We start from the raw sequence: 18,129 nt of genomic DNA on the forward strand, positions 1-18,129 counted from the left end.
TCACAATCTATTACGATACATACGATATTACGCCAACACATACCGCAATGTATCGCAATATGCAAATATGCCCAATCCTAGATGCGATCTGAAACGTTCCCAAATGTGTGCTGTGTTCACATGACTGGCATCAGCATTTACTTACATCGAAATCTATAAATGACACAGGACGTGTTTATAGCCGCATAAAGGTGTTTTAAGCACCGCCATTAACACAACATTAATGACACAAGTCATTACAGCTTGATCAAGTTCAGTCTGAGTGGTCCTCAGTTGTGGCTGATTTCTCAACCCCGGGCACAGTGTACAATATCTTTGGATTATTTGGTAGGTTGAAGAGATTAATAACATATTAAAACTTCAATGTTTTAAGGAAATGCTTTCATGTCAACGCTATACAAAAGTTAAACAATACTTAGTCACAGTCACAGTCACAGTCACAGTCACAGTCACAGTCATAGTCACAGTCACAGTCACAGTCATAGTCATAGTCACAGTCATAGTCACAGTCACAGTCACAGTCACAGTCACAGTCATAGTCACAGTCACAGTCATAGTCATAATTTATAGTCCCTGCACGCCAATGCATAGTTTGCAGATATCTGCACATAACATTAATCTTATCAAATGAAACGTGTAGAATACTGTGTTTCCACAGATAGTCGTACATTTTGGTCACATCATATATAAGTGTTGCTTTGTAAAAGTGAGAAAATATTTAAACATGCTCAAATGGGTTTCGTAGAAAAAATACTATTCAAAAACGTAGTATATATCCATAGTGATCAAACATTTTCAACGCAGTGGAATAAATTGTCACATTTTCATCATTTGCACTTTATCAATCTTGTAAATCCAATATTCTCTACGTTTTAACGGTATATGGAAAAGGTATTTAACCTTGTTCCATGTTCCAACGATTCCGAACTCGTCAGATATTAGACAGGCATTTTTTAACTGGCGTTCAGCTGGTAGGACTAATCCCGCACAAAATAAATGCGGAGCTGGAACGGGAAACATGACGATGCATAGAAAAATCGCCTGTCAAATTTTGTGAAAAGTCACTTGAGCTTTGCTATAAAATGCATTGGTTTGTAATTTAACACCAGATATGGTGAAGCGATTCGACTTTCTCCCTTTTTAACACGCGTAGCGTCACTTTCTAATTTCCTTTCCTACGAAACTCATGAAAACGACGACTTCTTATTTCATTACCACCCTCCAATTCTAGCATCAAGATGGCTGTTTATTGAAGGGTAAACGCAGATAGAAAGTGATGAAGTCCACACTCGCAGACGCTGGAGTAATCGAAGTCGGGGAACACAGTTTAAAGGTAAACGTCCCCCGTTGTCATAAGGTGAGTTTGGTTTGTAGAATCTCTGGGTTGAGGTGAGGTGACAATTACCAACGTTTGTGTGGGTGTTCCTACATCAGATCTGTACATATGTCAACATATTTCCTCACTGGGGTTATGTTACAGGAATGTTCAGGTCTTGGGTTAATGTTCAAACCACAAGCCACTCCATTCGCTTATAACCTATTCAGCTTGACTTGAGCAACTCTACATATGCATGACCCGGGAGGTCAAATGGCACAAACGACTGGTTCATTAAATAGGGGAGCAGAAAATCTTATTAATGCTACGTTCGTGCGAAACATGCATAATTGGAAACATGAAAAAGTCTGTAGCTTCTTCTTTAAAGAAAGTTAGGACACTGCTAATGATTTCTCGACACTGAGATGTCAAACAGCGACTTTGTCACGGCTGTTCAGACATGTTGACAATAAACTGACAAAGGTGCACCCCTTTACAGTAATAGACCCAACCAGTTGTGACACGGTCACATTATGCATTAGTATTTACTTGATCAGGTCAGTCTGCTCAAGTCTTTTAGGATGGACGATTATTGAGCAGCATTTACCGTTGGTTTTACCAAAGTGGTTACCATTTATGTCACTTTCTTCCCTTGTTATCACTGCTGTGAAAATGGCCGTTGAAACCTGATTTATTCCTTGTTGAAAGTGATATCAGAGGAAGTGTTGAACTCAGGTGTGACAACTTCTCATCTGTCTGCCCTGTGTTCGACGAGAGAGGTCCTGGGTTTGGAATGATGTGTAATATTAATATATATTTGCTCTGTCGAAGTGAACTGAATTGATATGCTTCGGTTTCAACTGCTGCTAAGCTTCTCATTGGCCAGAAAAGGACCACTTCTAGATTATGATCACATGGACCACTACCTGGCTTATATATCATGCCTACCTGATATATAATATATCATGGCACAACCGAAGTCGCCTGCCATGAGCCACTACCAGAGCACTGCCCCGTGTGCCAGTACCTGTGAACCGCCTCAGACACTACAGCATGGGTAATCATGGACCATTACTGGATTGGTGTGTGATGAACCACCTCCAGAATAAAATCTTATTGCTGGAGTATTGCGTCAAGGTAATAAATATGGCCAGTGTAATTTCTCAATGCCCACTACCAAAGTAATATCTCTTGACGCACTACAAAAGTAATATCTGTTGGATAGCTAACAGAGTAATATCACTTGGGACACTAACAGAGTAATATCTCTTGAACCAGTACTAGAGTAATATCTCTTGTTATTACCGATGCGGTCAACGTATGGATATTTGCATCCTAATTTCGTACCTCACACGAGTGTCGTAGCGCTGTGATCTGTGTCGTTACTTCACTTGAGATTCTAACGATTTGATTGGATAACCGATTACATCTGACGTCATTCATAATAAACACGTGAATGTATTCACTCTGCAACTTATATGCATTGTGGGAATGTAAACATTGCGAACGATACCGATACCGTATAGCCTTCGAAAAACATACACGCAGTGTTTCCTCCAGTGACATTAGCCGAGTGAACGAACTACCAACCAAGAAACCGGTGCTAGGGAGTAGTTTACTGTAAGAGGCAGAGCGAGGCGATGGCAAATGACATGCATTGTGACGTCGGTTACCCAGGGGGCAGACAAAAGAGATGTCATTATAGTGTGACGTCATGCAATAGGGCACTTAAGTACAAAGTTTTTCCGAACACCTGAAGGCCCGGGGTGGAATAGGTCTTCAGCAACCCATGCTTGCTGTAAAAGGCGACTAATGGGGATCGGGTGGTCAGGCTCGCTGACTTGGGTGGCACATGTCATCGGTTCCCAATTGCACAGATCGATGCTCATGCTGTTGATCACTGGATTGCCTGTCTAGACTCGATGATTTACAGACCGCCGCCATATAGCTGGAATATTGCTGAGTACGGCGTAGAACTACACTCACTCACTGCTTCCAGAGTTATACCTCGTGGACATCTAGGTGAGGCGACATGGACAACAACGGAAATTCCGACTCCAGTGAAATCATCCACGGTTACATGTCTATCACGGACAACTATCTTGATTATACCTCTTGCACTTCCATCGGAGCTACAGCCCTACTAGCAGAGCTACACCGCATACGTCAGATTTGATGTTGATGTTGTTCTGATAATAAGGTGGCAAATACGGACTTCTCTGACACCTAAAACAGTTGTGAAGTTATTCCCTCGTGGCTTTTAACGCGCAATAAAACCCAGATTTATCTTCGCCCCCAACAACTTCAGTGATCATTCACTTGTTCTGGTTGGTTTGACTAGAGCGAGCATTGAATTATCAAACCATAAATTGTTGTTGTGATTTGTGTTTCCCGGACTGAAAAGATCCTCGATATCCGATTTCTGTCGTCGAGCCGATGCTTAAGAGCAATCGCATTTGGATGCTCAATCATTCGGGGATTACAAATCTGAGCAGTGACTTGGAAAATTCTTCGGTTTCTTATTTATTCCTGACATCGACCAGTAAATGATCGAGGTTTGACAAACCGTTGTGAAATATTTTTATCGCTGTGATATTTCTAAATACGGAACTCACCATCCACCAATGCAGCTAAGAATCAAACATAAAAAAAAATATAGGATATAGGATATTTATATAGCGCACACACTAGTGCATGCTCAAGGCCCTGGTATATTTCCCTCGATCACTGGATGTCAATCTCAACAGCACATCGTAGTATAAATCTCATCTCCCTGAGGAGTATACAACTCTTGCAGCCACTAGGCGCACCGATCTGTTGTGGCTTTCTCATCCTAACGAGGTACCCATTAACAGCTGGGTGGACTGGGACACACAGTCACAGTACTTTGTCCAAGGTCACTGCACTTTGCTGTACCCGCCACTGGGTGTTAGTACGTATTCATGTGGCCACCATCTGGTAATATACCAACGGATTTGTGGGTTCTTTTACTGTGTACTGTGCACTAGGGGTTATGACAACACTGAAAGAGTCTGCACACAAAGTTGACTCCAAGGATTTCACACCCGGTCACAGGTGGGCTCGATCCCGACACCTCAACCTCGCTGGATCACTAGCCTGGCGCCTAAATCAGCTCGCCCACCGTCCCATACTAAAAGATTAGATTAGATTATTATCTTCCATTTCACATATTGTTTTTATAGTTCATTTCTCAACATCCACTTTTTCCTTTACAGATTCAAAATACAATGGTATTCAAGGACGAACATGACTAATAATATAGGCTCTCTAAACATATTTATGTGCATTCTCCCTCACGCTTTCACAATAGAAGGTGAGCTGCTTGATTTCATTCCTGGATGTCGTGATGGAACCAGAAGCGAAACGCGAGGAAATATATAAGTATATTGGTTGCCGTGTCACTGGCTCCGTGGAAACATATGATATCCCATACTGACAAACAAATAGTATGTGACAGAGGTTATGCAAAGTTGTGCATCACGTACCAGTGAGTGCGTACGTGCGTGCGTGCGTGCGTGCGTGCATAAGTATGTGTGTGTGTATATGTGTGTATATGTATGTGTATGCATGTGTGTTTCTAATCAGTTTCTTGATTGGCAAACTGAAAATAAGTCAGTCCGAACAGAAGTTTAACTTAGCTGTAAACATATCAATGGTCAATTCCATTCCCTAATTTTGAAAATAAGGAAACGTGAAATTAAAATAGACCAATAAAACTTTTCCAACATTCAACTTGCATTATATCTTGAGCAGCATTTTAGGTGTTTCAGAGTCGGTGTCTACATTTAACAACTTTTGAGGTACTTCGTGTTCTCATAAGATTTCAAAGAGCTTCGTAATGCCCTTGCCAGTGTTTGTTTGATTTGAATCCAAGGTCTCAACTGTTACAAAATTCTGTATTCGACGTGTGAAGGACATTTTCAGAATTGATAAAATGATGCACTTTGTCATTTCAGTTTTAAATTGCTATTCTTGTGCATGTGTTTGTGACAGGTGCCGACGGTAGGACAGGAGACTTTAGCCTTTGGCATAATGTCTAATGTATCCTGAACCACGCGTTAGGCTCATGAAGTATACTAACAGATAAAGAGTAACTGTTTTGTGAAGCTCAATAAAACATAACCTGATTTGGCACGATGTATATAATCCTAATCACACAACGCAACAATAAGACTGTGTTTCATGTAGACATGTGTATCAGGTAGACATTTGTTAACAGAATGACAATAATGCATGCATTTTTTAAAGTGTAGAGGACACACTGATTGCTTAGCTGTTAGATGACTAGTGAAAAACAATTTGTTTAGTTAAACTTGTTTTTGTAAATAGTGTCTACACAAAGAAACTGACACATTAGCATCTGAAACAATTTCTCAGTTGAGACCAGTTAGTGAAAGAACCTAAGCAAACAATTGAGGAAGCACAAAATCTTCGCCCACATAGTCCCCAGATTGGCATGCAGCACCTCTTACTTCTGTTGCCCAATCAATCCATACCATCACTCGCTACCTTTTTCTGCTTCTGTAATCATCAGCTATTTCCCCCTTTTTGTTAGCGTTAATACGGCCACGGACACTGATCTTTGAGTGTGGTTTTGGTTCATCCTCAACTGTGTTTCGCAAACGAATATGAGAATCCTTTTCTGGGATCGATAAAACATGAGATCCGCTAGTTCACCTCAATTCGTCTGCTCCGTAATAGCCATGAAAAATGAAAGCGTATGTTGGAATGATCTATATTCACATTAAGCCCTAATATATCATTTCTCAGGAGCAATTGCATTATATTATTGGTGATTGGTGTGGTTCCAGCATCACGTACGGAGACTTCATCTAAAATATGAACACTATTTGTTTCTTTTCAATCCTGTTTCGTAGAAGTCATTTTATAATCTGTCCAAAACGTTATCCACAGCTGCTAAGATTTCGTGGAAATGGACATCGGTTGTCGTCGTCTTTATGTTTGGGATATGTACGTCTGATTAATGAACTGGAGCATTGTATTAAGAAGACACATATTTCAACTTACCACACCTCTCTCTTATTTACTACTATGTTTTTTCATATTTTACAAGATAGTTCAATGTGAGTATCCCAGTATCACAGAACATGGAGACCGTCACATTAACAAGTCTAAAGTGTGCTGACGTGTGGATTTTTGTGAACTCATATTTACAAATTGGATCAAGAACGTTTGCGGCTCAGTTACAAACAGAGCTAGATTATCAAAAGACATGTTGTTGTTTGTTTGTTTTCTTTTTTTCTTCTTTATCGTTATCGTATGATTTGGGACTCAATTTTGGATCTCAAACTCGTTTTTATTGCCAAAGTTTCTTTGATAATGGAATGGACATACCTTGGAGAATGCCTCCTGAACTTGCAAAATGACGCCCAGTCATTGACAAGTGGGTTACCACATCCTGGATTCTCTGGATGACGCCAGACTTTTCTGGTCAGATTTGTCACATGACTCACCTCACCACAACTCTGTTGTTTGTGATGGCAGGGTAGCCCAGTGGTGTAAGCGTTCGCTGGTCACGCGTTCAATTTCCTACATGGGTACAATGTGTGAAACCCATTTCTGGTGCCTTCCGCCATGATGTCGGGTCAATAGTGTTAAAAGCGGCATAAAAACTAAACTCACTCAATTGTCTTTGCGGGAAAAAGAATACTTCTCAAATGCTCTACTCATAGCTTCTTTGGTGTTTTTATTTTGTTATAAGAGCTTTTTGTCTAATAGCCATTGATTCCTGTACGGTCCTAGTTGGGTTTTTAGTCATCGGCATTTTTAAAATTTTTCAAGTATCTGCTCCATTTATTCAAGTACCGATGATATATATCTGACATTACAGCGTATTAAGCCAATCCTGCCATCAGTCAACCCAGGTATGTACAATGTATTTCATGTGCGTATAAGGGTGTTCAACTTCAAAAGAAAACACTTAAGAGCAACAAGATGACATATCATGTTTTGTGTGGCAATAAAACTATATATTTATGCTAAAGACGTCATTACTGCCTCTTTCCATTACAGTTTGTGAAGGTAAGAAAATCCCTTAGGTACACGATGGGATGTAATTTCAGTGTTTTAGAGGTATGTATTATTTAGACCGTCTGCTTAGTGCTTCAAATGTCGACTGAAGGCGATTGGCAGACTGGATTTCATATTTCTGGGTAGTAAGCTAATTACTGGGTTATTCCAACTGATATATTCTGCATGTATTTATAAATAAGAAAAGTCGTCAATCGCAAATAGATGTACAACTGAAATGACACCGAGTGTAAGCGAAGATGTGACGCAAGCTATTCTATATTTGAAATGCTTATAAGAGAGGCATGAAATGTAAGTTGTTCGATCCCCTGTGGTATGCCGTGTTACTTGTTTCACTCTACCTGACACTTGGTCACCATCGTTACCTCCCTCCCTCTCTCTCTCTCTCTCTCTCTCTCTCTCTCTCTCTCTCTCTCTCTCTCTCTCAAACCCCTTCTCTCACAATCACTCAACCTCCTCTCTCTCTCTCTCTCTCTCTCTCCCTCTCTCAGCTCCTCAAAACCTCATCCTCCCTCTCTCTTTCAATCTTCTCCCTCAGCCCCTCACAAAACTATCGTGACTATTTGTCAGCACCGAACCTGAGCTCTCACCACTGCTGTAAACGTCTTAAGGCCTTCCACCCACATGAAGCTTTCACACCGGAATATAACTAAAAGACCATTTAATGCAACGTTAAATCAAAATCACTCAATATCGTAATTTTAATAATCACGGCAATGGACTCCGGAAAGCATACTTGATCACGTGTTATAAATAAGGTCAACCAGATTGATCGGAATTTTAAAAACGGATAGTCTGGAATACGTAATATCTTGGTATTACACAACGTGAGTCAGTGGAAGTCGTAATAAACCGAAATATTACTTCTTTGAATGACATTTAGAAATGATGCATATAATCAAGGCGTTATTTATGGACCTCGAACGTTTTTACTTCGAGGAGACATCGTCTCGGAGTTCTTGCTTACTGCTTCATCAAGTGAATGACTGTTTGGATGAAGTATACACTATAAAATGTGATTGACCTCATCACAAAAGAAACATCAAGGTTATATATAATACATTTAACAAGGATGAACATGAATATGCTTGCTCTTCATGTGAACCAAGATTTCGTCTTCACAGTAAGATTTACCGAAGAACTAGAAGTTCATCTAGGTTATGAAATAAATAAAGATGTTACTAAAACCTCCCTGAAATCGTGGGAAAATCTGTACTGATCAATTATTGATGAAGTCTGTATCGCGAGCATCTGTTTATGGACGACTACGAAATAGTAATTATACATTATCCATTGGTGGTACCCGTAAACACATGCAACGACAAGTCAATTGTTCACCTGAGATTCTAATGTAAAATCGTTTGCATTTTCAGATGTTTAGTTTATCGAATCAGGGAAAGAATTATATACCTTTGATTATGCATTTATCAGTGTCCGGACTAACAGTGTTGTGAATGCAAGGTTTCACTGTGCAGATATCTAGAGGGTTCAATCAACGCTGGTATCGGTGTAGTGTTAAATTGTTTCATTATTTGTTTGAATGTGTTGCATCAAAATATGACTTTTTATATTGAAACATGTACCAACTGAAAGCTGGTTTTGAGCGAACAATTATAATGTAGTTATTATACCAGACTGACCGTATTTAAAAAAGTCGACATGTTGAAGGCTTTTCTTTGTTTCTGAGCGGCGGGGTAGCCTAATGTGAAAAATGTTCGTCACGTCGAATACCCAGGTTCAATTCCCCACATGGACACTATGTGTGAAGCCCATGTCTGGTGTAGCCAGCAGTGATATTGGTTGAATATTGCTAAAAAGGGGCGTAAAACTAAACTCACTCACTCTTGTTTGTTTCATTTCAGTCAAAATCAATCAGGAGTGTGTACTTCGTTTGCCTTGAAGGGTAGTTTAACAGGTTTGATAATCTCATTGGTGTAGTTAACCTTCCTTTACTCATATCTTATTGCTAAAGAGTTGCCATTGATGGAAAAATATCACGTTTTCCATAAAGACCACGGCAAAGGCCAACTGACAGATATAAAGCAAAACTTGAGAATCTCACCCAGGTGTCTATAGATACCAAATATATCAACACAAGTTGATAAAGTAACGAATTTCTGAGGCTTGCCGGGGATAGTTTTACCATTATCAATCGATATCAGTAGACGCGAGGGTGAGATTCTGTTTATCATCTAAACTCATTCTTCATTAGTTTTCAGTGAAAAAATGTAATCTCTTAATACAATACTGCTATTTGATTGGCAGTGCAGCGATGTCATAATATTGTGACGTCATCACCTTCATGACGTCATAGCATTGTGCCAGGGCATTGTACAAAATATACTGTCAAAACGATATCTCCTTGGAGATATCGTCTGATCTCACACAAGCGATATCTCCTGTGGAATACGATCTGGGAAGTTGAAAAGAAATCACATCTCAAAGAAGTAGGTTTCCTGATCTTTATTGACCATTGCTTCAACAAAATGAAAAACACGCTCAGCGTATGCTTCAACGGAGGTGTCTTGTTTGACGTCGTCATGGAGAAAGAGTTATGACACTCTTCGCCAACCTCTGTCGTCATGATGACGTAATGTGCATGATGACGTCATGAGACGCAGTAGTCTCTAACCAGTGAGATGTTGACGTGATCAGTGCTTGATGCTGATGAAGGTTAGAAGTCAAATTGCCAGTCCTCTGTGTCTTCTCGTCACCATTGTTTACTCTACTAACAGAAGCATATAAGATCATGTATCATATACACAGAAACTTTATCAATATCACATATGAACCCATTTCTGAGGACTCTACCTACATTTTCTGTACGATTTTACAAACCTGAGAGAGAGCGGAAATTGGACATTCCTTTCTTACCCAAGTATTTATTTATTTTCTTTTTTACTCGTTCTATAAAGTAACATGAGACACTTCTTTCAATTTTCAAATGCACTGGATGGTGTATTTCTTCTGCACCTGAGTATATGTATGATATCAACGTTGATCACTATAGGTCAGGGCCTCGTTTCACAAAACTCTCGTAAGCCTAAGATCTCGTAACTTTTCTCGTAGCATTTGTACCTGGCATACTGTAACATAGAAGGTGCAAATGCTACGCGAAAAGTTACGAGATCTTAGGCTTACAAGAGTTTCATGAAACGGGCCCCAGGTGTTTACTATTCGTTGAAATTTGAAATACGTTCATTTCTTGCTTTCACTTCTAAAATATACTATTTGGTATACATTCAAGTAGATAGTCAGTATTATGTTCCTCCCGCAATTAGAACTTAAGATCTTTAAACTACAGAAAAACTATACTCTCATAAAAATATTAATCTAGCTCAGATCCCCGTTCGTGTTTCATGTACCTTTTGATATGTGACTCATAAGTGGGACTGACAATGAATGATTTGATATCACGATCAAAACATGTCAATAACAAGTCGTCACCGAAACAAAATGGCATCCATTAGCTTCTACGTTAACGTGTAATGTTCCAAATCCGACGTGAAACTCAATTCTTAACTTTCCTGACATAGCTGCGATCTACCGAGGCCGCTAGTTAATTAGAGCACTTATAAAATCTTCGCTCACAACGAAGTACTGAGGTTTCACTTGATACTTGCAACTGATACGCAATGGAACGACCTACCTGTTTTCGCGGCCTCTCCGAAGACTGCGTCGTTGACTGATCTCTTGTTCACACTTCTACCAAACCTGGAAAGGAAAGGTTATATAGTGTAACGGGCCCCTTTTACAAATAAATACTTAAGCAACGTGTACAATTGCATAATGTAAAATATATGCCATTGTCAACAAGCCATTTTGTAATGGTAAGAAGACACAAAAACAATAAACCCCCTTGGTTGTATCAAATAAGTTAAAGGAAGAGAAGAAGACATTCCAGAAAATGTCGGTCTCTCGTATATGGCAATTCTGAAAGAATAGCGTGCTAGAAGATGGAACCTTCCACTGGTTCTTTGTTTCTCAGGGTAGACTTGATCGAAAGCCATAGCGATTCCCAAGACGCTAACCAGCTAAAGCATGGCTATCCTTTACATTCCCAGAAATCTAGACAGCTAGTACAAGACTGTCCTTGGGAATTCCCAGGAAACTAGCCAGCTAACATATAACTGTCCTTCCGAACATCCTAGTACGTGACACTCATCATGGAATTATACCAATAGCACGTGACAATTCACCAGTGAAAGCCAATTCGTGACAACCACAAGCATTTGTTTTGTTTGTCGTTTATGGCCTCAATACGCAATGTTAAACAATGTAACGGCGCTCTGTACATTGTCGAGACCAAACAAACAAGTGATAAATATTATCAGACACGACCAACGACATCGTCCACGACAGCTGACCATCAATCAAATCACCGAAACTGACCTCCTACAACCAGATTAGAATCTCTTCTATCCGACTATCTTCAGAGTTTATGGACTGAGCTAGCTATTTGGGTCTGAGGCCAGTTTCGACAAATATTCCTCTAGGCACTGGAAAACGAACTCCAGCTTTCAACATGACTATTGAGTTCTCTTACCATGAGGCTACCAAAACAATGCTGAGGTTAAAGACCCTCTACAACTTAGCACACATTTGAAATGTCTTTCTGACGCAAAACGATTCTTGGTGGCCTCGATTACGAAAAATCCTTTGAAATCTTTCTGGATGTGTGTTAATTGGCCTTTGTCAGTTTATCCTGTCATCTGGTCCCGGAATCGTTACAATTTGATCTTAATATAGCTGCGCATAGCTTATACAACTTTAACCTATATAGCTGGATGGATTTGTGTCCATTGTCAATCGCAATCATATAATGCCTCAAAAATGGTACAGTCACTATCAGGCCAAGCGGTTATGGAAAGTCTTAAGAATAACCAATTTCATGTAAATGGAACTGAAAATACTTCATTTGTAATTGTAATTTGTCATTTTGTCATTCTCTAGCCGTCTCGCACGGTACGTTCTTGAAGCCCTATAACGCAGAAACAGACGGGGAAGATTGTGATTGTATCGTGGGACATAATTTGTGAATATGAATGCCAGCAATGACTTGAAACATATCTCGATTATCGGATTCTTTCGCTTGTAAGACAATCATGCAGGATATATGATGCATTTGAAAAATAGTAATGTCCTGTTTCGCGGACGTTGACACATGTATTTAGACAAGGACCAAGGACCACTGAACATTAAGGGCCTTGTCTAGTATCTTCTTTCGGTTATGGAATACTGTGTTTCTCCAACATGCAACAAGCTGTATAAATACGGATGCTAGTATCTACCGGGATATTGATGGACACGATGCCCCTTACGAATTTTTTGAGTACAAACTTATTTTCCGCGTATGAAACATCTAGCTTACCGTCAATTTAGTTCCAGATACGAAATCCTTTCTTGAAGAAAAAGCGTACGAAGTCTAAATAATAACTTATAAATAAATACATTGCATGTTTTACTAAAATCTCGTCTGTGTACAAATTATATACCAAAACATATATCATATAAACATATAACATCTATAACAGAGTATTTATAGTAATTACACATAACTATAACTTGAAAGTAACTCTGCTAAAGAGGTGGTGTCCAGTCTGTCGAAATAGACGCCAAGAAGCTAACGCGGGAAAATGACGTTCGCAATGAAATGCTTTGACATCATTTATGAAATAACGTCATGAATATTACGTCAACAACTTTGAATCACATAAAAAAATATGATGTCAAATATCAAAATACCTTTTGCTCACGTGTTTACAACGGATTTCCTTTTTTTGAAAGCTTTGGCGGGTTTCAAATTAAGTAGGACAGGTGATCATGTTGTTACGCCGAAATGGCGAGTTTGATTCCGCATATGTGTACCGTGTATAAAGCTCTATCGCTATACTTAGGGTAATTCCATGGTCCCTCACGTACTCCTTCAAATGGACACCTTTGGTGAGAGAACAAAGTGGCTACTCCATCACGATTTTACGTGGGCTTTAAATACTTGTTATCCTTCCGCGATTAAACTCGCTTGACCATTTGGTCTGAGTGTTACCATCTGTATATTTCTTTGCTGTTTAGTGCTCCACTCCTCAACATTCCAGCTATATGAGTGCGGTTTTTACATAGTCGACTCTGGATAAGACAATCCAGTGATTGATATCATGAGCATCGATCTACACAACGATGAGACGCATCAAGCAAGCCTGGCCAACACGCAAAGAAACTAACATACCTGAACATACAGCAAGGCTGAACCGGTATTCTAAGTTGGACTATCAGTATCATATTTATGGAGGCCTATATTACCTGATTTAGTCCTCATGAAGTCACCCAACTGTCACAACCTGAACACGACTTCAAAGAGGGCTTGCGTGTGATAATAACATATTGCTTGTACATTAACGTTGTCTCCGAATTACATGAGAGATCAGATTTGAGGTAAAATCAATATATATTACAGAAAGATTAATCCATGCATGATGTAACTTACCTTGGGCGGCCAACGATTGCATAATACTCATTGAGAGCCTTCAAGTATTGGCGGAGCTGGTCAGGTGACCGGAACTCGGATGGCCTGTCGGGAGGAGCCAGCATGGCGTCCTGACACGTGACTTCCATTACAACCAATGAAAACACTAAAAGCACAGCTACGACGAGTTTTTGCATCTTGAAGGTTTCGATGTGTTCTGAAAACGTGAAATGTTTGTTTGAAATGTTTATTTCCAGGAAGGATTTTTTTAGGTAATCTGACCTTTAAAAAACGTCCGAAATTTTCATTTCTATCATATCTAACCATGTATGAATTACAGATTGTATGGCATTTTTAAAGAGCGGATATTGTTTCGAGGCAGTGGAAGTTTTAACAAACATACGCTTATATTTCATACATCAGAAAAGACTGAACGTAGTAGGAGTGCACGGTATTACCGGTATCCCGAGATATCGCAATAGGATTTTCTAACGAATCGTATTTCAATAAATGTTTTTCTAAGGACCGGTATATTGGGTAGAGAACATATATGCTTTTTCACTTTAATTCACAACAAATATTTTCCTTTGTTATTCAATGACAAAACAGCACACAGTAATGCTTCTCATAAATTGTATACAGCAGAAAATAGAATTTCTGACTATACAACCTAACTTTGAGACTTTATCAGAAACATGACATGTATGTTTAGGAACTTATGTAGAAAATAGGTTTGGCATGCTCAGGTTGTGTCTCTCATTGTCAATCACTCACGCATTTCAGGTACCTGAATCGCAATATATTGCAAAACTGCTTATTTGCCTATACACAACCCTAGCATTTAGTTGATATGTAATATTCATAGGCTACACATTATGGCGTCGGAAAAGAAACAGCTAAAAAGTTAACATTGGTTTTGACCAAAAAGTACAAATATTATCATAACATTATAGCAAAAATTGCAACAATCAGCCACGATATCGGTATCAAAGACTTGTTTATAAATAACTTGTTTATTTCTTTGTAATCCGCCACCAAATATCGGTCAATACTTTCGTTTCAAAAAGCAGAATATTGAACAAAAATATTGATACATAATGGAATAGTATTACACAAGAAATATTTATGGAACGCAAACAGCTAAGAAATAAACATCTATGTAGAACAATCTCTAAAACAGCCAATATCATCCATCTTTCTCTAGACGCTGTGGTTGGCATATCCATATTTTCCGATAAGAAACTTGACAAAAAAATGGGTTTTTTTATCTAAAACGATAATAATTCACTAATAATTATATCTACAGTTTAGTTTAACAATGTGTTTCAGCGGATGTAAGTCCGCAGTTTGAAAGAAAGTTCTGCAATTTTTAAGACTTTAAAACCGACTTTTCAAATACTATTATAATGAATATGAATAAAGCATCAGCAAGGGATAGAAAGAGATGAAAGCAAATGCTTCTGAGACATACCTTTGAGCAACAGGTAGAAAGTCTTCAAGCTTGTTGAAACGTTTGAGAATGAACCAAAATCTGATAGCTTTATATATAATCCCTGTCCAACCTTCCTGTCAGAAACAGACCTCGTTTAATTTCCACAATTTCATGATCCCCTCTGTATGAAATGGGAACGCATTTTCCCTCGACATTTCGTCCTGTCCGAAACTATTGTTTAAGAAAATAGTCTCAGCGGGAGCTCGGCTCTCTTCGGGCTTTCCCGGCATGATATTCCGCGAAGAGGCGACTTTGGTAATAGATATGACATTACCAGATGGACACCAACGCCATTGTATTCTATAGGAATCCTCCGGACATGTTTGGACACGCTAATGAGGAATCGCTATGCACACTGGTAGAAAGACATATCTGTAGTGGACAGTGTGACAGTCCAGTAAACTGGACAAACACATTTATTTTCCATGTATTTTGAATATTCTATATATTTCCACTATCTTGGCCATTGTTTCGGTACATGTTCCTTTGACGCCTAGTGACTATAAGCGTGGTCCTGAGACAAATTTGTAAATCTACGTACAGTTAAATATTCAATATTCCATAATATACTTAAATACTTTGATACAACAGACCCTTATCTGGATATCACTGAAAACACCTGACGCATTCATACTCCAAACTAAACTTCTTAATCCTGTCTACAAAAGCCACAACTTAATGAATCAGAGAATAATTATTGCTTAACCCATTTACCCTCATACACCCAAAAGGCTGCAGTTTTTTACAGTTACCCTGAAAAATACAATATTTACATGTACTTTTTGATATTCATTGCTGAGCTGCTAGAGAGATAGTAGTATGTAACAAAACGGCGGCGGGTTTGCGACATTCAGCATAGCTACTGTTATATTTTCAAAAGTATCTACCTTAAATGTCTATAAGCTTTCCATAAACATATTCTCTTCTCTATAATTTACTTGACGGATGCTTTATTTGTGCAAGAATAATTTAAATGTATGATTTTAGACATTTTTAAGCGTACCCGAACCGGGTGCATTACACTAACGGTCACCACGATTTTCATTTGCAGATGTCAAGTAAAGTTTAAGAAAATCTGTTTTAGTGACTACACGACCTCAATACAGAAATGTTGTAATGTCGTCCAACTTCATATATTTGTCAGAATGGCACTAAAGTTTTATAATAGACATTCCCAAAAGGCGTTATCTACAGTAATGCTTCTATTGGCAACAAATGAGTCAACAAAACGTTACATGGTGTGAAAAGGGAAAGTTAATGAGAGTAGGCTAAACGAACACGACATATGTGTGTCATCCAAAACCTTGTCTATTAACCAAGTCCATCCGTCGGATGCTTTTCTCAGAAACATGACAGGTATGCAAAAAAACTGACAATATAAGAAACATAATTTCGTCATGAAGTTGGGTTTTTTTCATAAAATCAAATGAATTGTTCTATTACTTTTACTGATACACATTTAAGAGAGGTTCTTAACCATAAACTACAGAGGTTTTTCTAGGAACGCACAATTTAATATAACTAGACACGATCTGAAAGGCTGTTTATGTTTAACATTAGCAATTTAGCAGTTTTTGGAACAATGTTGAAGAAATTGACATAGTTAACATATGTATGGCTACAACTAACTGTGTTTACATAATTTGGTGAGATATTTGTTTTATTCTGAATGATATTGTAATGTTAAAACGTGTATATAAAATTGCTTTGAATAAAACCTTATATACTCTCCAAAAAAAGAAACGCATAGACGAGAAATCTGTTGCGAAAGTGTATTTTCAAACATGTATATTTCGTCCTTTAGTGCATGAAATTTTACACCAGTTAAGAAGGTCTACACAAGCAAATGGATACTTTTGGATATCGGAGACGATGAGAGCGATGGTGACAACGTAGCACGACCCCGACGTCGGGTTTCCTTGTTCTCAGACGATTATTTTTCAACCTGTTCCGAACACTTTGACCGGATATCCTCTGAAGACTGTTGTGCTCTCACCCGTGGCACTACGACCACGCAACTGTAGAACCCGGATGTACCGATCTTGGGCTGCATTGATAATTCGAGGTCTGCCTGTACGGGGACGGACAATAGTTATACCTGTTTGGTTGCAACGAGTTGCGAGCCATGATATCAGACCCCTGGCGACAGAAGATTGGTAATGTCCAGAATACATTCTTTCAATGGCAATGTTCCGTGTCAAGACGTGACGTAGTGATTTAATTTTGTGACTCCTTCAAAACGAATGCCAATTTCTGAATGTAATCTGATTTTTTATTGCCGGACAGTGAATACTCTGCTGCACAATTCAAATTGCAAGGTGATTTCTGTTGCGTTGTTGCGATGCCTTTCTAATCCATGTCAGAAATCTCATCCAAATCAACCACGTAAAACCGTCTTTTACTTGTGCAGTCATGTAAGATCATGTTATCAAGACATGTGTTACATATTTTGACGAGTATTTGAACACAAAAGTTGATTAATAGATTTCTAACCCCACAAATCGCCTATGCGTTTCTTGTGTTGGATAGTATATAGAAGTTGTACTTCTTTATATGTTTCAATGTATACTTATGCAGATTATAGATCACTCACTTATTCTCTCACTTTCACTCACTCACTCACTCACTCGCTCACTGACTCGAGTCGTCGGCACATATGGAAAAGAATATGAGATTCACTATCCATTATTCACTAGACTCTTACCAAAGAATAGGGCTTTGGGGTAGCCCAGTGGATAAAGCGTTCGCTTGTCACGCCGAAGACTCGATCCCCCACATGGATACAGG

General features: G+C 38.8%; 1 protein-coding gene across 1 annotated transcript; it reads right to left on the reverse strand.

Annotated features, from left to right (window-relative positions):
• Window positions 1-415: 415 nt before the first annotated feature.
• Window positions 416-15,636, reverse strand: LOC137297859 (uncharacterized). Its single transcript, XM_067829823.1, has 5 exons — window positions 15,617-15,636; window positions 15,322-15,431; window positions 13,872-14,067; window positions 11,037-11,101; window positions 416-573 (listed from the first exon to the last, which is right to left on the reverse strand). Exons 1-5 carry the CDS (start codon window positions 15,634-15,636, stop codon window positions 416-418), a joined length of 549 nt encoding a protein of 182 aa, XP_067685924.1.
• Between the last annotated feature and the right edge of the window lie 2,493 nt (window positions 15,637-18,129).

The sequence above is a fragment of the Haliotis asinina genome, chromosome 10 (genome assembly GCF_037392515.1).
Source record: "Haliotis asinina isolate JCU_RB_2024 chromosome 10, JCU_Hal_asi_v2, whole genome shotgun sequence".
NCBI lineage: Eukaryota > Metazoa > Mollusca > Gastropoda > Lepetellida > Haliotidae > Haliotis > Haliotis asinina.

Excerpts from the sequence above, each read along its gene's own strand:
- LOC137297859 (XM_067829823.1), bottom strand. The coding sequence starts at position 15,636 with ATGGCGTTGGTGTCCATCTG. Across the intron at positions 15,432-15,616 it reads ATGGCGTTGGTGTCCATCTG|GTCTGTTTCTGACAGGAAGG; the intron begins GTAATGTCATAT and ends AAATTAAACGAG. Across the intron at positions 11,102-13,871 it reads GCAATCGTTGGCCGCCCAAG|GTTTGGTAGAAGTGTGAACA; the intron begins GTAAGTTACATC and ends TTTCCTTTCCAG.